The sequence below is a fragment of the Chenopodium album genome, chromosome 22, assembly GCF_948465745.1.
Source record: "Chenopodium album chromosome 22, dcCheAlbu1.1, whole genome shotgun sequence".
Classification (NCBI taxonomy): domain Eukaryota; kingdom Viridiplantae; phylum Streptophyta; class Magnoliopsida; order Caryophyllales; family Amaranthaceae; genus Chenopodium; species Chenopodium album.
In genome coordinates this window covers 40,289,410-40,314,139 of record NC_137855.1, presented here as the reverse complement: position 1 = coordinate 40,314,139, position 24,730 = coordinate 40,289,410, and the positions used below count along the sequence as shown (strand labels likewise).

At 34.5% G+C, this 24,730-nt stretch overlaps 4 protein-coding genes and 1 pseudogene across 4 annotated transcripts; 1 reads left to right on the top strand and 4 right to left on the bottom strand.

Annotated features, from left to right (window-relative positions):
- Positions 1-279: 279 nt before the first annotated feature.
- On the bottom strand, positions 280-3,001 carry LOC145605535 (uncharacterized). Its single transcript, XM_081661606.1, has 3 exons — positions 2,737-3,001; positions 865-965; positions 280-746 (listed from the first exon to the last, which is right to left on the bottom strand). Exons 1-3 carry the CDS (start codon positions 2,789-2,791, stop codon positions 465-467), a joined length of 438 nt encoding a protein of 145 aa, XP_081517732.1. The 5' UTR covers positions 2,792-3,001; the 3' UTR covers positions 280-464.
- A 1,733-nt stretch (positions 3,002-4,734) lies between these two features.
- On the bottom strand, positions 4,735-6,265 carry LOC145605814 (two-pore potassium channel 1-like). Its single transcript, XM_081661877.1, has 2 exons — positions 5,179-6,265; positions 4,735-5,063 (listed from the first exon to the last, which is right to left on the bottom strand). The coding sequence occupies exons 1-2, from the start codon at positions 6,096-6,098 to the stop codon at positions 4,874-4,876; spliced, it is 1,110 nt and encodes a 369-aa protein (XP_081518003.1). The 5' UTR covers positions 6,099-6,265; the 3' UTR covers positions 4,735-4,873.
- Positions 6,266-8,261: 1,996 nt separating this feature from the next.
- On the top strand, positions 8,262-9,432 carry LOC145604457 (putative F-box/FBD/LRR-repeat protein At4g00315). The gene is made up of 3 exons (XM_081660344.1): positions 8,262-9,260; positions 9,317-9,329; positions 9,416-9,432. The coding sequence occupies exons 1-3, from the start codon at positions 8,262-8,264 to the stop codon at positions 9,430-9,432; spliced, it is 1,029 nt and encodes a 342-aa protein (XP_081516470.1).
- A 1,867-nt stretch (positions 9,433-11,299) lies between these two features.
- On the bottom strand, positions 11,300-15,013 carry LOC145605053 (two-pore potassium channel 1-like). Its single transcript, XM_081661067.1, has 3 exons — positions 14,910-15,013; positions 12,209-13,140; positions 11,300-11,693 (listed from the first exon to the last, which is right to left on the bottom strand). The coding sequence occupies exons 2-3, from the start codon at positions 13,096-13,098 to the stop codon at positions 11,501-11,503; spliced, it is 1,083 nt and encodes a 360-aa protein (XP_081517193.1). The 5' UTR covers positions 13,099-13,140; positions 14,910-15,013; the 3' UTR covers positions 11,300-11,500.
- Positions 15,014-16,082: 1,069 nt separating this feature from the next.
- LOC145604456 (two-pore potassium channel 1-like) lies at positions 16,083-22,968 on the bottom strand (annotated as a pseudogene).
- Between the last annotated feature and the right edge of the window lie 1,762 nt (positions 22,969-24,730).

Genomic DNA, 24,730 nt, shown 5'->3' with positions numbered 1-24,730 from the left:
AAACTCTGAAAATTGTTGAACCATTAACAGTTACCAATTTACCATTTTGTTTTTGTGAATTTTAAATGTCAAGCATGATCTACGAAATCAGTTAGAATGAAAGTATGGGCAAAAAACTATGGAAGCAGTACAATTCGTTTTGCAACTTAGCATCCGTTTGCTGGTAGGGAGGCTTGCCTGGGAATGAGTAATCTAGACTACAAATCAGTATAATTTGAAGGAAGGCTTTCGACTTGCACAACATAGTTTATGGGACTATGGACTACAAAAATAGAATGATTTTAGAAGTAACCAAACCCATTGCATAAATAGAAACTGATGCAGATAACCAAAAGAAACAACACAAATGTTATAAACAGGTTCATAATCAAGGTACACCATGCCTATGCTCCTTGTAACTCTCAGATATGTCAAAAGATTCCACAAATAAAACCAGTAAAAGTAATCTCAAGCTTGTAAAGCATTCACTGACGATTCCTTCCATCAAACAGCGACTCATCACAGTGTGGGTCTAGCCAATCCTTGGACGAACCCTTGGCCATCTTTCCACTCACCTTACCACTGCCACCAACAAGTTCTCTTAAGCTCTCGACTCTATTCTCTCGCCCTGTGCTGCCAATCTTCTTGTCTGCTTCCTTGAGCTTCTGTTTGAAACGCTGCTTACGATTGGTGGGGTTTTGCTCTTGTTGCTTCTGTTGTGGTGGAGCTCCGTGGGGTCCCAAGTAAATTTTTTCTAGCTTATTATCCTGACCATCCAGAAAAGGTTTTACAATTGATCAAAAATGTTATGTTTAGCTGTCAAGCTACCAAAGCCTACCAAGGCACAGGGTATACGGACAAGAAAATAAAATGTCAAAAAATTACCTTCAAAGGAGCAGATTTGGAGACATCTACCTTCGGAGGATCTGATTCAATTTGGTCAGGGTTCTCTAATCCCAGGCTTGGAATTACAAATCCATCAGTGTCTGGAGGCAGCATGAAAATGAATCAAAATACACAATAAAAACAATGCCACTGACAACACAAAGCAATAGCAATAAGTTGCTCACACATAATACTTCAGAAAGACAAGATTAAATGTATTCTAAAAGACAGTTATGGAAAGGATCATTTTAGAAAACAAGAAAATAAGAATTGAGATCTGCAATATAAAGTCGTCACAAAAACCGTATTTACAAGTTGCCAAATCATAGGGTCAATCAATAATGGATAATATCCAGCTAGAAGCTTTAACATGATGAGATGTAATGGTGAAGCAATGGGGATGTAAGTCTCATAAGTTAAAAGAGTCGGTCTTAATTGGTAAAACAGCTGATCCTCATAATCTTAGTGGGATACAACTAGCAGTTTCCACGTTTCAAGTCTCAATTATCTTAGTGGGAAACTGGGATACAAGTAGCAGTTTCCATGTTTCAAGTCTCAAATCGCAGGAACTGGAAATGTAAGCTAACCAAACAACCAAGGTTCCCACTTGTGAAGCTATCAGCATCACATAAAAATAGTTCAAAGCCCAAGATTCCTTAATATGAAAAGGCTCACTTCTACATTAACCAAAGTACATATGTCTTGAAATAAGTAACAAGAAAGGTGAAGTCATGATGTATAGGTGTTGTTATCCTTATAGAATGAACACAATCAACGCATGATGAGAAACCTTACTACTCATTTTATGTTATTCTAGCCAAAACCAATGAAATTAGTATATCAGCTATTGTCTTCCCAACATCTTTGAACAAAAATAGATTCATTTTTTATCTTAGCAATGTAAAACCCTCATTACAAACTACTACTTCTGGAAGTGGTGTCTAATTGTCTACAGCGTCTCATTCGGTCAAAGACACATCTAACATGCTAGTTGAAGTGATTTCACGTTTAAAGTAGAGGGATGCATAGACTTAATTACTCTATTAGTATTTTCTATCCAAGTATACAACAAAACTTATATTAATCAATAAAGCAATACATGCAGTCAAAATGTCAAATTGTCAAAGATCAAAAGTTCAAGACTGAGAGACAATAGTCTAGAGGACATACAACCTAACCAGTTCGAGGTCATCATTAATTCGATTACGACAATCAAACATAAGAATATAATAAACAGCACGAACTACAGTCAATGAAAGCAACATCAACAATCTTTGACTCTTTATGGAGTTATGGACTATGGCCGCGTATCTATTTCCCTAAACCCAACCTTGACAAGATTCATATCAAGTTCTTTCATTGTTAAAAAAAATACCCATTTTTCGTATTATTAAAAAGTCAAAAATGAACTCTAAATCATCAAAAGAAAACCTATCCACTACTTAAACCTAAGCATAAGTGAAAGCCTGCCTCAATAAGTCAATATTTGCAAACCTCGAAATCCATCTAAATCACCCATTTTTCTCATTAACTCAATCACCCTCTTTTTCGAAAGATAATCAATCAAAAAGTTCGCAACTTAGCATTGCTCTAGTTCTAGTGACAAGTACATGTCAATAATTATAAACTTAAAAACTGCCTAAAAAATCATTTCATAGGGTGTAATTAATAACCAAATTGGAAAAATCATTACCCTAACATGAATCATTGAAATTCATAAGCTTCAAAAATAACATAATCATCAAGCCAGTATCAAGCAAAACCATACATAGCAAGTTCAACAATTTGCTAAAAAAACAAGTAAAAAACACAAAAAAAAAAAAATAATAATTCAAATTAGCAGGAAAAAATAAATAAAGAAAAAGTTTATACCCCACTCATCATCTTCTTCAACAGGGGAAGTGGGGTGCAGTGAAGATTGGTCCATGGAACAATGACGATCATCGATTTGCGCAATTAAAGGGCGATTAAGCCCAATTCACAACGCACTTCTTTATCAATTGATATAAATTTCTACTTTTAATAAGCGAATTTGACGACAAATGAGGAATTAATTGGCGCGAAAATCCCTAATTTCCTCAATTTATTTAGAGAGAAAACCCTAGAAAGCTCTGAAAATGAGTTGAGAGGAGAGAGAATGAGAAAGAAATGGACAAGAAATGTGGCGAATCTGATACGGGGTGAGATGTGAAATGACTAAATTACCCTTTGGTGGGTAGTACTAAAGTGGAAATGTTACATGAACATTCTATTTTTGGAGGGTTTTCTTTGTTCTTTTGATTGGCATTTGGTGCCAAGAGCATAAAGTGAAAAGAAGGTAGATTTACTAGATTGTGGACCTCAAACAATTGGTAGGTAATAAAGGCAAGGACTATCAAATTGGAATATTCATATTCGTGTACATGGACGGAGTAAAACTCAGTTAAAAATCTAACGTATCTTAGATTGTATAGTTAGATGGCATATTATCTTGTGGTATATTGATGTTTTATGTTGGGTGGAGGTATAAAGTGGAATTGTTGAACCTAGATTAATCATGTTCATATAAAAATTTGGCGGGCAAAAAAGCTGGCTTTTTAATTAGCTAAAGAAAAAGTTGATTACCAAACACATAAAATGATTGTTTGGCCAAACAAAAAAGCCGAAAGCCAAAAGTCATTGAAAAAGCCAATAACTAAAATATTGTTTGTTATACAAGCAATTGGTATACTATCTACAATATCTATGTACAATTTTATTTGAATCATAGAGTTTGAGCGACAGATCATTTCCTTTATTTGGATACAAATTGACGGTTCAACTATTAAAAAATTTCTCAACTAAGATGACGTGACAAGACTAAAAAACTAGATGACTCAACATGATTCTGACTTATTTAAAATCAATCCAAAACCAATACAGAGAGGGAATATGAAAGGTTTGATATAGCATGTCACCCAATTACAAGCAACATATATTACCTCTGGTCCTTTGTTTCAAATTATTTGCAACGATTAGACATATTCTACCCACTCTATCTTCATGTCAAATTGTTTCAAATTATTTGCAACGATTAGACATATTCTACTCACTCTATCTTTATGTCAAATTGTTTCAAATAATTTGAAACGGAGATAGTTTATCATATACTCGACATTTGTCTATGTATGATTTGAGGAACTCTTAATTACCTAGGAAATGTTACTTTGATCATTGGCGTGTTGCACATCCAAGCTAAGCCAAGATTGAGGTTGCTCGACTCGTAACAATGGTACTTTAAATCAACCTAAGTCAAGAACTTTCAAGCTCATGATTTTGTAGTTAAAAGACTTTAAACTTAGATTAGTAGTAATCTTGATTTCATGTAAAACTTGACTTAAAATTCAATTTCTAGTACTCCTTCCGTCCCCAAATGATAGTCCCTTATGGCCTATTTTTAGTCCCAAATTGATAGTCCCATTTGCTTTTTTCAAGTACCATTAATGTCAATTTTTTATCAAAATTTCCTCCAATTACAACAATATTTGTGCAAATTTAACTTTCCCATGTAAATTTTGTTTTTCTATGTATTTTTATTACTTTTTCTCTCTACTTTTTTACATACCCAATGTAAATTTATATTTTCAATGTAATTTTACTACTTTTATTTAAGTTTCTTAATAAACGTGATTTTTGCCCATAAGGGACTATCATTTGGGGACGGAGGGAGTAAAAAATAAGCTCAACAAAAGTTAAAACACATCATACAATACTAGTTCAAACTACTTTAACAACGTGATAATAAATTCCGGACAATTGGACAAAATGTGTACTTTAGTACACGTACCTATATTGTATATTTGAGAGTGTTGGAAGTGCATTAGTGTATCAGAATTCAGAAGATACAGTTTCAAGGTAATATAGCAGGATTCAAGAATTTACAACCCATACAAAGTACTAAAAGAATAGGATCAGACACTAATCTACATATTTGGGATGATATTGAATATTCAAACATCAAACTTGCAAAATATTTTCAAACTTTAGTATGTTAAGGAGTCTTCCTCTCAGAAGGCAATTTTGCTGCTGGCGGAGATGATTGAGCTAATGTTATATCAGCTGTAGATATCGCCCCTGACTGATCAACATCAAGTTCTTCAAATTCTACCATTACAAGTGATATATCTTCCTGTGTAACTTTTCCCATCTCTTTCAACTTATATAAAGCAAACTCAGCAGCACTGCAGATAAAAACATTCCGAAAATCAGAACAAACAATATTATAGATGGAATACTATATGCTGAAAGAAACATATAAATGTGGTATTGGATAGGAGTATGTTAAATTTCACATACTCGATAACTCCATCATCGTCGAGATCAGCTGCCTCTATATCAAAATCAGTCATGTGTCGTGTAAGAACACGCTCAACCAGATGATTCTGCCTCCTTTCAGAATGTAACTCTGCAAGATAAAGGAAGAACTGTGCTACACATATGGTTCCGATCAAAATCCACAAGATTGCAAAAACACGACCTCCCATCGAACTGAAACTTGGGTATCCATATCCCAGGGTAGAAACAGTAGCACACACACAATAAAATGCCTCAAAAAATCTCATCTTCTCAACAAACTTGAGAAAGAGTGTACCACTTAGCATGAGAAACAAGAGAAATACAAAAATCAGGACAACTTTATGCTTTGCTTTGTTTTTTTTAATTCTCTTCATAATGTCACTAGGACCAAATTCATGACTCATACTCAATGCTCTAACAAGCAGTGCCTCCTGCTTTTCGACAAGGTAATCTGCCGCCTTGCTAAGGATCAATCCAATCAAAGCCAGCCCTACGAAGACATAAGCAGCAGCAAAGAGCTTTGCAAGGTCGGTGTTTGGAGCTAGGTCCCCATACCCAGCCGCGGTCATTGTGATCACACAAAAGTAAAGAGAATCAAGTACAGCATTTGTCTTTTTACCACTGATCTGGTTTCTGATCAGATAAAAGCAGAGAACACCAACACTGAGGTATATAATCAAGGCCGCGACTACTTTTCTAAGGCTTGGGTGAATACTCATCAATAGATTTTCTGGACTTTTTGTAGAAGCATTATCAGCTGCATCACTACTACTTACTTTTTCAGAAAACTCCCTGACAGGAGCACTCCTTGCACGGCGAAATCTCTTTTTCTTGGCACCATCATTCTGAAGACGGAATTCTTTTCTAAAATCAAAAGACCCTGATAATGCAATTTCCTTTAAGTTGTTACTGGCCATCATATACCAATATATCACCTGCAAAACACCATAAGCTTAAGTAGTCCCTTCGAGGAAAGAATTGCAATTCTAAACGAGTTCCATTTCCTAGTTGTAAATATACCACAGGTTTTAATCATAGCAACCAAGTTTAAGTACAAACTTACAAGATCAGATGTCAGATAACTATCATGATAACCCTGTTTCAGATTTGGGAAAAATGTCAAAATCTTAGTGTGTTATCTTTATGTATTTGTATGATATAATTAAACCCTTGACAATGGCCCATATCTAAGATAGATTCATCATCATTAATTCATTATGCATCTTTACAGCAACGACAACTACACCATAAGGATCCTGTTCCCACAAAATAGGTGAATCAATTCTTTAAGTGATCTAACCCCTTGCCAATATTAATGAACTCTTTACAAAAACCTCCACAAACAAGAGCTTATAGAAAACGGTCTATCTGATCATAATATAACAGGAACATAAACTACTAGCAAAGAGAATCGAGAAAGTAGGACTTACCAAATTAAAAATGGAGCTTATAACAGAGAAAATCTCATGATATCACAAGGCAAGAATATCTGAAAAAATGGCAACCCAAATACATGAATAATAATTATCTTAGATAGAAAAAAAAAAAGTAAAATTAGTACAGTAAAGTATTAAGTAAGATACCTAGTAGTACTTTTAAGTCAGTGAAACACTCCTGGACTGACCTGGGGATTGAATATTATTTTGAAAGCAGGCTCAAATTATATAATAAATAGATACAGAGTAAAAGTAAGTTTACCTTCTCCTCCATTTAAGTTCCATGTTCACATGCTTGTAAAGTTGTGCTTCCCTAAACTTACAATAACAAGAGAAAGAAAAAAAAAACATATAAATTAATCAACAAGTGCTACTACTACCCATGCTATATCTCCATACTACTTTTAATATGACTTTAATTGTATGTGTATGTGTGTCGGCCCGTTATGATTTTTTTATGTCCAACACCCACGATTGAGTTCGTCTACATCACTACCCTTTGTAGTTTCCTATACACCAAAGAAAAATAGATTAAAAATAACAATAAATAGATTGATAACTAAACAAAGATCAGGTTTTGCACTTCTTGCTGGTAACATTCATTTGAATAAGGTTAGGCAAGAGAAATAGCAACAATTTACAGGAAAAAACACATTAATGAATATTGAAACCTTGTGTTTAAAGCAATAGTTAGGTAACCTGCCAACCTGTATTGAAGCGTATAACTTCGGTAAGTAAGATTCTAGGCCACATTGTTGGAAATCTTTTTAGATAACTATGAAGAGTATCACAGGGCAATCACTTGTATGATGATAAGGGACTAAGGGAGACTGACTCCAAGAAAAGTATAGTTAGGAATAATTAATCTACAAAAATTTAAGTTTTCTTAAATTAATTTCAGTTCAGTAAAATTTATTTAAGTTCTTAAAATAATAATAATTTTACTTCAGCAAAAATAAGGTGAAATGAACGGAACAGTCTTGTACTTTTAACTCTTCCACGATTAATTATTTTAATTTTTTTATTTAATTTCGAGGTCATAAATAAAAAAAAAAAAAAGGTAATCCTTAAATTTGACATCTTACCGCAGCTAGACTATATATATATAATAAAGCATTGACCAGGCGCTAAGCAATACGCACAGAAAATACAGAAGAAAGTTTTCTCTTCACTCTGTTGTTGAATCTAGCATACTCCCATTGAAGCAGCATTGGAGGTAAGATGTTTTTATTATTATTATTATTAAAATCATCGAATATCAATTTCACAATTTAGTGTTAATCCTCAATTTAATTCAATTTAGGGTTCTTCTAAGGTGGATTGACTATTGAACTATATATTGGTTGTAATTTGATTATTTTAAGCATGCATCAACATTGTTACATATTCGATTCCGTACGTTTATTCTAACTCGTAAGTTGTTTCACCTGATTCATCCAGTCAATTAGATCAAAATTAAGAGAGGGAAAAACCCTAAACGAAATTTGTTTCTTACTGAGGCATTTTCGTGAATAAATCCCACAATTGAATAAAGTTGTTGGTTTATTTACAAAAATATCACGTCAGAACTATGAGAACTAGGTCATCCTCGAGAAACATTGATGGCAATTAATTATTTATTTATCTAGAGCAGGAATCGCTTGGTGTATGGATTGGAGCTTGAAACCGTGTACTGCAACTTACACTAGTGTATGGGATGTTCAAAATCACAACGTTAGTCAAGTGTTGGTAGATAGGCTCACCAGTTTGCCTGATGAATTGTTAATTTTGATCCTTTCTTTGCTTCCCACCAAGGATGCCGCCGCTACTTCCGTCTTATCGAGGAGATTGAGGCGTGTTTTCCCTTTGCTTACGAGCCTTGACTTGGATATTTCCCCTATATCTCTTTGTTTGAAACATCCCTATGCAATTGAACGTTTCCGTACTTTCGTGAGCTTTGTCGATACTTTACTCCAAGCACATCAATCTCAGTATCTCACCAAGTTTAGACTTCATGTTAATACCTCGGATTTTCATACAACCTACTTTAAGTATAATGATTGCACTGTTATTGGGTGTAAGCAAGGTTGTCTCCCTCACTTGAAATCATCGGGACTTTATGCGTGGATCTCTTATCCATTGAATCTTTGCGGCCTTAGGGAGCTTGACCTCCGTATTCTGGTGAGGGAACCAGGTGATTCCCAGCTGCCACCGGCTATTTTCACATGTGAAACGTTGGAGACGTTGAAGCTCGAGGTCAATCTTGGTCTTGATCAAGTTTTTACCATGCCATCTTATCGTCTTCCAAACTTGAAACTGCTTCTCTTCTCTTCGCCTTCTATTTCTGAGGATGGCTTTCTGCCGAGGCTAGTTTCAAGCTGTCCTGTACTTGAAGACCTTACATTCGTACCCTTTACCAACCATGTCAACATCACAGCTATAACATCGACATCCCTTCGAAGATTGTGTTTAACAATGATTAAATGGCCTGATTTTCAAGAAGATAACAGTGACTTTGTGCTTATCAATACTCCCAATTTGGAGTACCTTAAATACCGTGATAATTTTGCTAAATGTTACTCAATCCCAGCAATGCATTGTCTTGTTAAAGCAGTTTTACGGATTGAAAGTCTCTTAAAATATGAGGAATCTGTACCAATGATTGAGGTAATGCTTAGCCTCATTAGACCCTTGTCTTATGCTCAACATTTATCGTTGTGCAGCCTTATAGTGCAGGTATGTCTCAAACTCTAATTTTGTTCTAAGCTGAATTATCCTTTTTTTTTTCTGTAAATTATGAAATTTACCAATTGTGGTTGTAGGAGTTCGACTATGTTGATGAAAAGGTCTTAAAGGATCAACTGCCTGTGTTTCCTAATCTGAAACATCTAGAGCTGGGTGGCGGCGGTACTGATAATTACTGGAATAAACTGTTGTTGCCCCTTCTCAACTGTTCACCTGTCTTAGAAACACTTGTTTTCGCAGAGGTTGGTGTGTGATTTTAGTATCATAATTTTTTATTTTAGTGTTCCACCCGGTTCACCTTTTGGGTTAATCCGGATTTGAGGATTAGTTCTTGGTGGTTAGGTTTCAGTCTTATGCCAATTGCTGTTGCAGGACATAGAACACAGGTTTTTCCATCGGAAGGTTGTTATATATACTCGGGTATACTGTACACCCATGAGTATTTGAGATGTTCTCATTTTGATGATTATTTTTCATTTTATTATTAAAAAAAGAGCAAAAATCAACCCTTAAGTTAGTTGAGGTACACCAGGGTGTACATAACAAATTCTACCTCATATTAAGTGTTGTTCTAATCATCACTACACCAACAACCAATTGATTTTAGTATCATTATACGTTCATGGAATCTATCACATATGGGCAATGTTGTAAATCTAAGTTTATTTTACAAATTTTAAATTTTGATTATTATTGTTGCTTACTTTGCAGGGACTCACTATGTATTACAGTGCCGAGCACTCTACGTATGGTCGCATAGTCAAACAATGTGCGTATAGGAGAGAAGATCTGGAGTTGGAACAAAAATTTTTTAGTACAGATCATGAAATTCCTTTATGTTGCAGGTATCGCCTCAAAAGAATAGTGATAAAGGAATACTATGGATTAGGACGGGAAGTAGGAATGATCCAATTTCTCCTGAGACATGCATTAGTTTTGGAGGAATTGGTCATATGCTTATCACAGTATCTAACTCCAAATCAGATGTCAGTCGAGAACACATTGAGCAATTTATCAAAAGCGTCAGTCGCCTGTTCGATTAAAGTATTATGATTCACAAGTTATCATCTATTTATTCTTACCAACAAGTTGTTCTAATTTGTTGTATTTTTATTTAATAACTATTGCTAAATGCTTTTCGTAGTGAGGGTGCATTGGATTTTTTTTTTTTTTTCAAACATCTTATCTTAAAGGTTTGTGGCATTATAATGATAAATTGATAACTAAACAAAGATCAGTTTTTTTTACTTCTTGCTGAACATTCATTTCAAAAAAGTTAGACCATATAAAATAAGAAAAATTGAAAAGACTAATCTCACCTTTCGCCCATATGCTCAAAATAATCTCATCTTTTCGAATTTAAGAAATAATCCAACCTTCTCAAAATAAACCTTTTTCATTTAATGACCGGTTGTTTGAATTGGTAACTTGTTTTATAAGGTTATTTGACACGTATCATCTTTTAATTAGGTTTTGTATATAATTTTTTTTAAATTAAAAAAAATTAAAGAATAAAAAAAATAAATCCCTTCTTCTTCCTACCTCAACCATTCGCTGGAACAACCATACCCAACCACCGTCTTCCCGGATTCGCCATAACAATTAGGTAGCAACGCCGCTCCACCATCATCAGGCAACAACCTTCACCTCCCACACCGGATCAACCACCAGCACACTCCAACACTCCAACAGCACTAATCCAGAATACTAGATTAGTTGGAACTAGAAGAAAGATAAACAAAAAACGATGTACTATATATACTAAGCAATTTGGAGGCATATAGGTAAAAAGCCTTCCAAAATGATGAAGATAGTTTGCAAAGATGCCACAGACCATGTCAGACTTAAAACTCAGGACATTACATATGAGATACAGGTTGTGAAGAGACAATAAATTAACCCTCAAGTATGCAAGTTCTCTGTATAATTGGTATATCAGCATCATAGGTTATAATAAAGATATATCATGTCCTAGTTTGGAGCTAAATTCCTAATACATTGTACAGAATACAGATACATAGCAACTGAACAAAAGCTAAGAAAGTTTATCATAATTTTAGTATATGAACTGAAAAGATTTGGATTAATATGAGAATCAGAACCGTGGTATATAATACTATATATAGACAAATAAAGTCTCAAATATTTTCAAAAATGGCTTATCAACAAGGTCTCCCCTGATCAGAAGTTGATCCTTTTGCTTGTGGAGATGATTGAGCTAGTGCTAAATCAGACATGGATAAAGTTCCTGACTGATCAACATCCAATTCTTCAAATTCTTCCATCATTAGAGATATATCGTCCTGAGTGATTTTTCCCAACTCTTTGAGCTTATATAGAACAAATTCAGCAGCACTGAAAGAATTCAGAATACAGAACAAAGTTAATGGAAGCACATAATTTACTTAATGCTGGAAAGACTTTACTTTCTCTTTTATAGTTCGAGCAAGCTTGTGAGGAACCAAAAGTATATAAATCCTCAAAAAAAAAGAAAGATGGGGGAGAAATAAAAGAGAAATTGTACTTCGTACAAAGTAACCTGATATTTATTTTTAATTAAAGCTCCATCATCATCACTAACAATTAAATCATAAAGTTTACTTCAGCAACAGAAAATTATGCAATTTAAGGAGAGAATGTACCAAGGCTTTGTTCTTATCACCAATACATATATAAATTAAGGCCACAAAACTCCAAATAAGGCCAAGAGGTTCAGAAAAGGTTCAAGAAGTGGTTAAAAGTTCTGATATGGGCATTCTTAAAATCAAATAAGTCAAGATTAGGCCAAAAAGTTCACATATATTAAGAGAAGTAAACATTTGTTCAGATAAGGGCTAATAAAGAAGCTAAGATGCATAACTTTCACTTACTTAACAACTCCATCATCATCGATATCAGCAGCCTCAAGATCCACATTGGTCATATGTCGAGTAAGAACACAGTGCACAAGGTACTTTTGTCTCTTTTCAGTGTTTATCTCAGTAAGATAGAGGAAAAACTGAGCTAAGCATATTGTGCTTGTCAGAATCCACACAACTGCAAATAAACGACCTCCCTCAGTAGAGAAACTGCGATCACCATAACCCAGGGTAGTGATGGTACAGCAAACACAATAAAACGCGTCTACAATATCCAACTTCTCAACAAATGTTAAGAAGAGTGTTCCAATCATGATGAGTATCAAGAGAAATATTAAAGACAAGATGAATTTGTATCTAGATTTGTTTGTTTCAATTTCCTTCATAATATCGCTTGGACCGAGTTTTTGTCTCATATGCAAAGCTTTAACCATCAATGCCTCCTGCTTCTCAACTAGATAATCTGCTCCTCTACTAAGAACCAATCCAACCAAAGCCATGCCTATGAAGACAAAGGCACAAGCAAGGAGCTTTCCAGAGACACTCTGTGGGACCAGGTCCCCATATCCAACTGTAGTCATGGTGACAATGGTGAGATAAAGAGCATCAACTACATCATTAGTTTTTTTACCACTGATGTGATGTCTGACTACGTAAAAGCAAATGACGCCAACAACCAGGTAAACGAACAAATATGCAGCAACTCCTATTAAACTAGGATGCAGACTCCCAAATACGGATTCAGATGTTCTAGCAGAAGCCGTGCTGCCATCTACTTCTCCAGGAATAAGCTCAGTGAGAGGTGCACTCTTTACCCGGCGAAACCTTCTCTTCTTGACTGCATCCTTTCGATTTGAGGGTTTTGATATTAGGGACTCCTTTAAGTCATTATTATTGGCCATCAGACCATGTCACACCAATAATTGTTATTTTTCAGTTGTCACCTACAAAACTCCAGAAGTTTAGGAATTCATTATTCATATTCTCCTCCAGAGAGAAAAATAGTCTCATCATGTAAACACAAACAAGGATTTACACAGAGAGTATTAATGATATCTTATCATAACTATGTACAAACATATTTTTCGGAATTAGTGACGGCATTTATTCCCCTGATTTACCAGAGCAACTGTTATAGCTCATATCAAAGAAATTTTTTTAATCACAATGAAGGAACTTTATTTTTCCTAGGTATATGCAAGATTTACAACTAACACACAAATTTGACAAATCGATTACCACAATGGGCTAGTACCTGTGGCAAGCTCTACACATTAGAAAATTCAATAATCTCCTCAAGTCAGCAAGATGCAGTTTAGAATTTGATTCAGCACATATTTAATCATCTATTATTTTGTCTAAATCGACCTCCTCCCAAGCAATGCCTTTGTCATTTAATTCAACAAATTGCTAAAGAACTAAACACATTGTTTGCATATTATTTGCTTGACTTTGGGAAAAAATGTAAGCCATTAGGAGGGTATCTGCACAGTACCCTTGACTTTCAAATTCCAACCTTCATAATATCATAAAAGACTTTCTTGAATTCTTGTTAAAAATAACCCTTGAATTTTCAATGTGGGTCAGTCAAAACTTGAGAAGTCACACTCAACAACAATCAAGTTACATCAATATAACATTCTTAACTATACAAGTGAATCAGGAGTTCAGGACACCTCAGTAGCAAAAAATTTCAATAACAATTGGAGCCGAACACAATTACCATCATGAAGTTTTTCTATTGATAAGAAATTAATTGTACCATAATGATCTCCAACTCTTCAAGTAAAAAGAATGCAGCCAGTTGAAGTTCTTATTGAAAAAAATGGCTTCTACTACTCTATTCTAGATAATGAGGCCTAGCTATTTCAATCTTTTTAATGGAATTTTGCTTGGTATGAATCACTAATCATCATTGATCAAAAGTATACAAGTGTCTTATCCCCTTTCCTACACGGTGAAGCATGGCATGAATTGCATAATGGACTAACATGAATACGGTGTGCCAAATGAAGACGACTACTGCTAGTCTGCTACTACTATCCCACAGCAAACATTGTGCCACAAGCCCACGAATCCCACCCTGGAGGTTGGGGGTATGAAGAGAATTCCTCCCATGGGTATAAAGTTATGTATAAACCACTTAACAACTCTGCAATCTTAATGCCATTAACCCACCACCACCAACTTCCACCAAGAGCCACTTAATACCATAACCGCCTCGCTTTATAGTATATCACCCCGAAAAATCATCATGTATACCACATTACCACCACACATATATCATCACAGTCCCACCATAGCCAATCTACATAGTCTACAAACATGTGATTGCACACATGGTTTATGAACATAGCGTTCCTAGTAACACTAATTACAGCTTAACTTTCCCAATTCATGCCAATTAATGGGTTGTTCTTGTTTTGTCTCTAAAAGTTCTTCGCATTTCAACACAATTTAATGGGCAATTAGAACTTTTAAAGATGAAAACGAAGTAAGCAAAATACAGTAGAAACAAAAAAAAATACAAAAGTCCCAAAAATGGCTCAGTAAATTATGATTACCACAATTTAATGGGCAATTAAAATTCATCAAGAAAATCAACATAATTGAGTAAAAATCATGGAGTAACAAGCAATTACACTACTGGGGAAGATGGGTTAATCAGAGAAAACAAACAAACAAAGTAATTAAAATGAGGTTAATAACTTACAAAGTAAAACTGGGCTAATCTCCAAATTGAAGATCAAAACTTTGATTTTCCTGCAGTTTGGCAAGAGAGAAAATTACAAGGAAAAATTGAAGATCCAAATAAAGAACAGGCCAAGTGTAAACAGTAAAGTTAGCCTAATAAAAGGCCAATTAAGCTGGAAACTAGGAAGTAGCGCTCGTGGGCCGCTTTAACAAATTGGAAACTGATTCAGCATGTTTTCAAAGTTAGAGGTGTAAAAAACTCATCCGACCTGATCCGATTCGACCTGAATTGAAACCAAATAGATTATGATTTGACAGGTATGTGCATAATACTGCTCGATCCTGACAATTCCGATCCAAGCACTTGAGCTAACACCCATAATTTTAAGTGTTAATTTTGTGTGTATTGGGTTTAAAATATTGTTACTATATCCTTGTATTGCGATAAATTAAATCTAATTGAGAATTACTTTAGTTTTGATCATCTTTGTTCATTAAAAAGTGATAAATAATATGATCACCTTTTATACCTTATAGGTGGTTTTTAAGAAATTGTAAAGAGAACAAATTTATTAGTAGGTGAATATCTAAAGGTGATTTACTAACTTTTGATATTTGAAAGATAACTTTACACCCGCTGTACACTTTTTTTTTTTTTTTTTTAAAGAATTATGTTAACTTTACTTATCCGAACTTATTTAAATTGATTTTGATAGCGAATTGGTGGTTAAGAAAATAAGCTTCATTAACACTTCATTTGTCCACATATGCTGTCATGCACAAGCTTAAATTCAATCTGACTCAGTAACTCAAACAACCAGCACCTTTAGCTCTTTATTTTGTTTTTTTTACAAGACATTTAGCTCTTTATTTAAGATAAGCACAATCACAACATTTTATCCGATACATTACAAATCTGCTTGGAAATCAAATTTCAAACATAATTGCCAAGAACAAATAAATTTTGTGCTCAGCATATGATAACTTCCTTCAGCACCAATGCACCATACTCTGATTTTATCAATCGTTTCTATCAACAAAAATTTCCATGATTAGTTATATGGACGAACAATTTCTCACAGGAGTTGAGCAACAAATGGAGGGAGCATTCGGAGCAATGTTATCTGGTGATCTCTTTGGTGCAATTTATCTCACTATATGAAAGTTCCAAATCATACACCTATAACCAACTTCAAGACTGATCGAAATCTAGTTCTTTGAATTCTTTCATTACAACTGATATATCATTTTGAGTAATCTTCCCCATGTCCTTCAGCTTGTATAATACAAAATCAGCAACTCTGCAAGTCAAAGAATGTGGTGTTATATCAAAAATAATTAGATTGAAACCAAAGGTAAGAAATGAGGATACATTATTTTCTTATGAGAAAACACCAGATATCATCATTCTTGTCTCATTGTACTTACTCTACACCTCCATCGATGTTCGTAGCAGCAGCCTCAAGATCTACAATAGTTGCACGCCGAGTAATAACCCACCTGACTACAACATTTTGCCTCCTAAGTGCTAAGCTCAGCAAGATGAAGGAAGAATAGCCCCAAGCATATAGTGGTTGTCAAAATCCACAAAATTGCAAAAATACAGCCTGCCTCAGTAGAAAAGCCTTAATCTCCAGATCCCAAGGACATGATTGTAACACAAACACAATGCAATTTTGTTGAACTTTGCTTGTTTCCATGATATCCTTCATAATATCACCTGGGCGAATAAGTTTTTTGCGCATTTGTAATGCCCTAACGAGCAATAATTCTTGCTTCTCAGCGAGATAATTTGCACCTCGAGTATGAAATTAAAGCACAATTGAGGAGCTTAGCAAGGGAACTTTGCGGGACTAAGTCACCATATCCAACTGTAGTCATGGTAACCATACAAAATTAAAGAGCATCTACTATGCCATTAGTAGTCTTTGTACCACTAAATTGATCCCTTATTATATAAAAGGAGAATGCACCAACAAGAAGGTAAATAGTCACAAAGATAGTGATTCGATAACAGCTTGGATGGAGTCTCTTCCAGATAGCTTTGGGAGTAGGACCCGGCTCGTGATAAGCAGTTAGATTACCTCCATAGAGGAGGGCCGCTATGGGAGGAGCACTTCTAGACCAACAAAGTCTTCTTATTAATTGACATGAAAGATATATGGATTCTTCCAATAGTGATTTGTTCAAGTTCTTTTGATTCTCCATTTGCAAGTATTTACAAATCTAGTATAATCAGCAAATAACCTACAGAGTATTGAAAGCTCAGAGTTTAGTTTCAAAATTTTCCTCTAAAAGCTAGTATAATAAGTTTACACAATATGGATTAATTGTTGAGGGATGACCATCTCAATCTCAAATGGGAAAAATCTCACGGGTATATTTGTTTGTTGTTCTTGGCATATGTAAGTTCATGTTTTGACAAAAAGAACTTGAGACTGGACTCTTGTTCCCACATGTGAGATATGGCTTTATCATTATAGTTATTGCACTTCAAGTTCGTAGCTTAAGGAATAGTAAGATTGGTAAAATTCCACTCCCTATTCTTAGTTTGTAGCATCTCATGCAAAAACTAATCAATTATTGATAGAAACCAAATATAGTTTATATATTTAGTTGTTTACACACCCCAAACCACCACAAACATCCAGTATACAACCACGACAATTTTTAAAACACCATAAAACATACTCGTATTCCGCATACCATCACAATTCTTTAAAAAACCATCATGAAGCATGTATCACAACACCAATCCAAAGCATCATATAGCAACATAACCATAGATACAACAAGCTTTTTTTTTGCTACCTGATATTGGAATTATTGACAACTCTAGGGAGATTCATATAATAAGCCTCGTTACACTTCCTCTAACCTTCTCCCTTCTCTTCCAAAATAAAAATATGATCTATAGTGTAAACAAGAAAAAAAAGTCCAACCAACCACTGGCTCACTAAATTCAAATCTAACACCATATATCGGTATTTAAAAGGGTACAATCAACAAACATAATAGAATCCACAAGTATCATGCACAAAGTACGAAGCATTTGCTACGTACTAAGAAACTTAAGGGCAAAAGAGAATCAAGAAACAAAAATAGAAACACCAGTCCATAAAAGGAAACAGAAATAAAAAAAAATAAAAAATTCTTACCCAGCAATATTGGGCCTGTGTCCAATGAGATCATATATCTGAACTTGTTGGATTTCCTGGTACATGATGGAAAGAAAAAATTACAGGGAAGAGGGGGGAAAAAAACAAAACACATCCCCTGCTGAAATAAGCACTTACTGCTTGCTTGAATAAAAAATCATGCTCCCCATTATTTGACTTTCATGTGTACAGCTATGATAATTTATTAATTGCTTGAATAATCAATACTTTAATGGTCACCTTATCATTTAATTTTGATGCACCATGTTATTCAAGGTTTAATTTCATGATATCAAAATCAATCATATAATCATATAAAAGCCTTAATTGATCCCATCATTATACCAAAATACATCTTTTATATGATTAGTTGGGCTTTAACACTATAAATTCATCACTTCAATTCATCTGGTAGTGCTATGTATTACGTAGTATTATAGATTTTAATACATCCATTCAGAAAAAGTAAATTGTAAGAGCTGAACTAACCTGATTTAATTAGTGTAATGAGGTTCTTTTAGGATATCGAGTTAAACTTAATTATTCTTTTTGCCATTTAAAAAAGTGATATCGATACAAACATCCAAAAAGAATTTGCATTATTTGGAATGGAAAGGGAAAATTTTAGTTTAGAAAAAATAAGGCAACAAAAACAATATGTGCAGCTATTATTTCTCTGTTACGTAAATATATAATGCTATATTTAACACTTACTCTACAACTCCATCGTTGTCCATATCAGCAGCCTCTAGATCTACAATAGTCACGCATCGAGTAAGAACCCACTTGATAAGGGCATTTTGCCTACTTTCTGTATTAAGCTCAGCAAGATAAAGGAAGAATTGCCCCAAGCAAATAGTGCTCATTAATATCCACAAAACTGCAATTAAAAGCGCGACCTCCTTCTGTTGAAAAGCTAGAATCTCCATAACCCAAGGATGTTATTGTAACACAAACACAGTAAAGAGCATCCAGAGCATCTAACTTCTCTACAAAAATCAGGAAAACAATCCCACTGACGATAAGTACAAAAAGGATTAGTGCAACCACAACACACTTATATCGAACTTCCCCTGATTCAATCTCCTTCATAAAGTCACTTGGTTGAAATCTTTTGCGCATTTGCAATGCTCTAATGAGCAATGCCTGTTGCTTCTATCTGCCCCATGTCTGAGAACTAACCCTACCAAATTAAAGCCATCCCCAGGAAGACAAAAGCACAAGCAAGGACCTTAGTGAGGGCACTTTGAGGGACTAAATCACCATATCCAACTGTAGTCAAAAGTAAAGAGAATCAATGATGCTACTACTAGTCTTTTTACCACTTACCTGATCTCTTACTATATAAAAACAAACACCGGCAGTAAGAAGGTAAAAAGACACGTACAGGGATTCAGGTGTGAGATCAGGCTTGTGATCAACAGTTGGAAAATCTCCAGGGAGGGACACGATGAGAGGAGCACTTCTAGAACGATGAAGTTTCTTCTTCTTTGCTACATCCTTCTGATTCCGATAGCTAGCAGAGGTTTCTTTAAGTTGTTTTGATTCTCCATTTGCGCAACCTTACAGGCTTACAGCTAGCAGAATTCCTAAATAACCAGCACAATATTGAAAGTTCAATTTACTTCATATTTGTCCTTAAATTACATGGTGTTAGCTTTGCAATACCCTTTTTCATTATCATTTATTAATAACGTACATGGGGGAAAACTTAACTTGTGAAACTATTGACAAATTAAAGATTAAACTAAGAGTGTTGTTATTGTTTTGTTATAGCCTTATAGTTCGACATGTATTTATCTTTAGTATATAGACAAACAAATTCAAGATCAATTATATACTGTATGAAGCATGACATAGCAAGAGAAAGAATATTGATTTGATATGATCAACCAAACATCAATTCAAATGAAGGGTTAAGTATTGGCGCATAGCTGCTATTTACATAACATGTAAATAGCAGCTACACGACAAAAGAGTAATGAATTTTTTCGTCTTTCTAGTGGTACAAATATTGTACCACTGTTATCTATAATGGTTATAAATAGACAAATAGTACTATTAAAACAATCTATACTATAATAGTATAAATTACATGTATAATAGTATATTAAAAATACCACTGTGAGTATAATGGTACATTAAAAGTACCACTGAAACGATAAAAACTCTAAAAAAAATTATGTGAATTTACAAGTTAACCCTCCTATATACATTCCAAATCAATAGCAGCTATGCGCCTAGTTGCACTCCAAATGAAGTGCATTATATTTACCAAATTTTAAAAAATGACATCAGCTTGTATGCAATTCCACTCTTTAATTTCATATGTATAACATCAATATCCACAATTTACAGTATCGAATCACATAATTATAATAATAATAATAATAATTCAATACTGCTGTACTAAATTGAAGTTCAAATCAAGCAAAATTCTATCAGCATTTTAAAAAACCTTGATAATATCAAAATTACTTGAATGAAAGCATAATCTTTAACCTAACAAATTATAATGTGAATCTCCGAAATTTAGATAGTAACTAGCATAACAATAAAATTGAAAATTTTGAAAATTGTTGAAACCTAAATTAAAATTTGTTACAGAAAAATTGAAATCGAACCATTTTATGCCGAATTTGTGGCTTCGTGTAGTAATTTCTGTTGGTATTAATCACCCGTGAATGGAAGCACTGATTTCTGAAAAATCGGTTGCTTTGGAGTTTAACGTTCCCTCCATTTTCTCGCACTCCAGTAATCTTTGCAATTTTTTTTTTTTTAAAATTAACATTTCGTTATTTGATGGTAGTCTACTAGTCTGTCTAGTGTCATCTTGTCAAGGGTGTTAAAAAGCTTAGGTAGGCTCGGCTTGAGCTCAAATATCATCGGCCTATAAATATTGAGCTCGACTCGAGTTTGAGATGACGAGACTCATAAAGGTGAGCTCAACTCGCCTTAGCTAACAGTTTAAGACTCCATCTAGGTTAAGTTTGTTAAGCCCAAAATCAAAAAGGTCTAAATTATTTTAGAATGCAAACTTAAGTTTCGAAAAAAAAATTTAGTTCCTAAGTTCTAAGTATGAAGTTCTAATTATCTATTACAAAAAAAATTAATCATATACAAAAATCACAAGCTTGTTCATGAGCTTTTAGGCTTGACTCATGAAGATCTTGAGCCGAATCCAAATTCAAGTCAAGCCCACTCGAGTCAAGCCTCCTCGAGTCTAACCCTCTATCAAGCTTTGCTCGACTCGTCAATTGCTCTTGAACACCCCCACATACCAAGTCGAAATGTTGGATACATGGGCCTCGTGCTTAGAATGGGTTATGAAACAATGGATAAGGTTGTGTACAAATTCGATTTTTATGTGTCATAGTGTAGTGTCTAAGAGATTTTAATGTACACTCAAGGTTGCAAGATGAATCCAAGAATATTATGTCAAATTACTCCACTAACATGTGTGTTATGTGTCAATTATACTGGGACAAAGGAACATAGTAAAGTAAGATCATGTTCTCTTCAATTTGTATTTTTAATTAATAAAAATAAAAAATTTCATAAATAGATATAATAGTTTCGCCATTTTTACTTGTTTCATTTATAATGTTTATCGAGATATAAATCTAATAGTCAATATTTTTATTCTTAACAAGTTAAGAAGTACACAACATAATTACATAACACAGTCCTCTTATGTTACCACTTATTCTTGGGTATCATGCAACTTAGCGAGGCAGTAGTTGAAGGTACCCTCTTGTGCTTAGACATAGTCAACAAAGATATGTATAGGGAGTTTATGTGTGTATGTAGTAATTTAGATGCTTCATTCACATTGATTACCCTGCTGGATACACGATAATTTCAACCGGGTATGGACACGGACAACACATGTTGGCTAGGTCATCCAAAATTCTCATTATTATATGTTGAGTTTAGCACCTTGACGGCTGGACCCGTACCTTGTTGGGCCCGTATTGTAATACGACCCATAAAGTTTAGGGCACCAGTCCAAGAAGCAATACATCAACAAAATAAGCAAAACGGCTTGATTAGAATAAACAAGGAAAGCAGCATCAAGGATATCAATCAAAGAGATACTTGCCAAAGATACACCTACAGAACAGGGAAGAAGATAAATCAAGAAGATCTTCCTCATTTTGAATATATTCAGAATATCTTTGTAAACCCTAGAAATCCCTAGGTATAAATAAGCATAAACTAGACATTTTGATCATTCATGTACGCACCTATACTCTAAATATAATAGAATTATCCTGTATTAATCTACGGAGCTTCGTCCCTGCTGAAGAAGGAGGCTTATCCTTGTTCAGTATTGTATCTCTAAACTCACTCTTTCTTCATAGTAGAGTTCATTACTGTTTATTTATTACTGTTTATTTGCTTATCTATTGCCTTATTATTACTTTATTGTTATCATATATATGCTATTGGTAGTATGATTGTTATTACCCCTCAAACCTAGCAGATTCTCATATGTCCTTGTTGATTGAGATTTGCCTAAACATACCTGTGTGGTTGTGTATACATGCAAGGCTTCTGCCTCGCCTTTTTGTTGTTTCAGATGTAGTGTTCTAACTGTTCTCCCTTTGGTTTTAATGTGATGTTCATGTACAGTAGGCACTAAACATCATGTACACTATACGAGGGAAGGATTTTATTTTTTGTTCATGTTGATTGCAAATGTTTCTATTTCCTCTAATATGTGGCATATGCTCAGGCATTGACATCTGGTCAACTAGCTTCAGGGACAATCAAACATAAGAATATAAGAAACAGCACGAACTACAGTCAATGAAAGCAACATCAACAATCTTTGACTCTTTATGGAGTTATGGACTATGGCCGCGTATCTATTTCCCTAAACCCAACCTTGACAAGATTCATACCAAGTTCTTCCATTGTTAAAAAAAATACACATTTTTCGTATTATTAAAAACTCAAAAATGAACTCAAAATCATGAAAAGAAAACCTATCCACTTAATCTAAGCATAAGTGAAAGCCTGCCTCAATAAGCCAATATTTTCAAACCCCGAAATCCATCTAAATCCCCAATTTTCTTATTACCTCAATTGCCCTCTTTTTCGAAGTATAATCAATCAAAAAGTTGGCAACTTAGCATTGCTCTAGTTCTAGTGACAAGTACATGTCAATAATTATAAATTTAATAACTGCCTAAAAATTCATTTCATAGGGTGTAACTAATAACCAAATTGGAAAAATCGTTACCCTAAAATGAATCATTGAAATTCTTAAGCTTCAAAAATAACATAATCATCAAACCAGTAACAAGCAAAACCATACATAGCAAGTTCAACAATTTGCTAAAAAAACACAAAAAAAAAATATAATTCAAATTAGCAGGAGAAAATAAATAAAGAAAAGGGTTATATACCCCACTCATCATCTTCTTCAACAGGGGAAGTGGGGTGCAATAAAATGGTAAAATTCTATGATCAATGCTTTAACTCCGGAAAGACATAACACTAAATTATGCACAAAGGGTCGTACATTTCATAGTAGTACTTTAAGTTGCCATGAAGAAAGGAAACCAGGTGGATAAGCTAATCAGACCAATCAGTTTCGAGTACCAGATGCATCACAGCATAGCCAACACTGAGCACAAGTGCGCAATCATGTAAGTTGGTTTCATTGTTGTGCATAATATATGTATGAAGAGAAAGTGAAAGAATGCCATGAAGGAATTGTGTCTTCGATAAGTGCAATTACTAGATATATCAAGGATCACTATTATGGAGATAATAATTAAGTTCATTCTATTGGGGCGTCATCCTCTGTTGCTAGACTATGAGAGATGATCTTTGGGCTAGTCAAATAGTCCAAAGCCCTTTAGAATGGATCCTACATTGGTCACACACAAGGGTATTGGGTTAAGCAAGTAAGAGGCCCATTAATGGGCCTCATGAGCTATTAACTAATCATGAATTGGATTGGGCTAGCATAGTTAGATTGGAATTAGATTTTGGGCTTTTGACATGGGCTCTTATTTAGAGATGAGATATATAAATAAGATCCATGCCTAGGGTTTGTAGTAAGCAGTCATAATTCACACACTGTGAATTTTGACATCAAGGCAACCAATCCCAAAACCCTAATCCTCTCTCTAACTCACGGCTATCTCTCTCCTCCCCTCGTCCGTACGGCCGGCCACCTTAGGTGGCGCGTGTGGTGTTCGTGGTGGTTCATGGTGGTTCGTTGTTCGCTCTTCTCCATAGAAGGTCAATTGAAGGTTTCAATTGCAACTAACTAGCATTAGTGGAGGTCTTAACTTGTGCCCGTGGACCAAGTAGAGGAATCACGCTTGGGGTTCTTTATCTCCCTTTGTTCTTGCTCGATCGCACGTGGAATCACGCTTCAAATGTACAATTATTTGTTCTTTATGTGTTATGCATTAGATCCTTGGATTAGGTACTGTATGAATATGATTCATGTTTATTTCCGCTGCGTAGTACCTATAAACTCCTACATGCCATAGATGGAATTTTCACGTATTTATTTAATTGAGTTACAGCAACTACATTTGTTGTGTAATGTACTAATGTACCAAGAGAGTTCATACTGCCTAAACTAAGAGATGTGCAACATAGTTCAAGTAAAACTTGAACTTACAGTATTAAAGAATATGTCACATTGTAACACTGT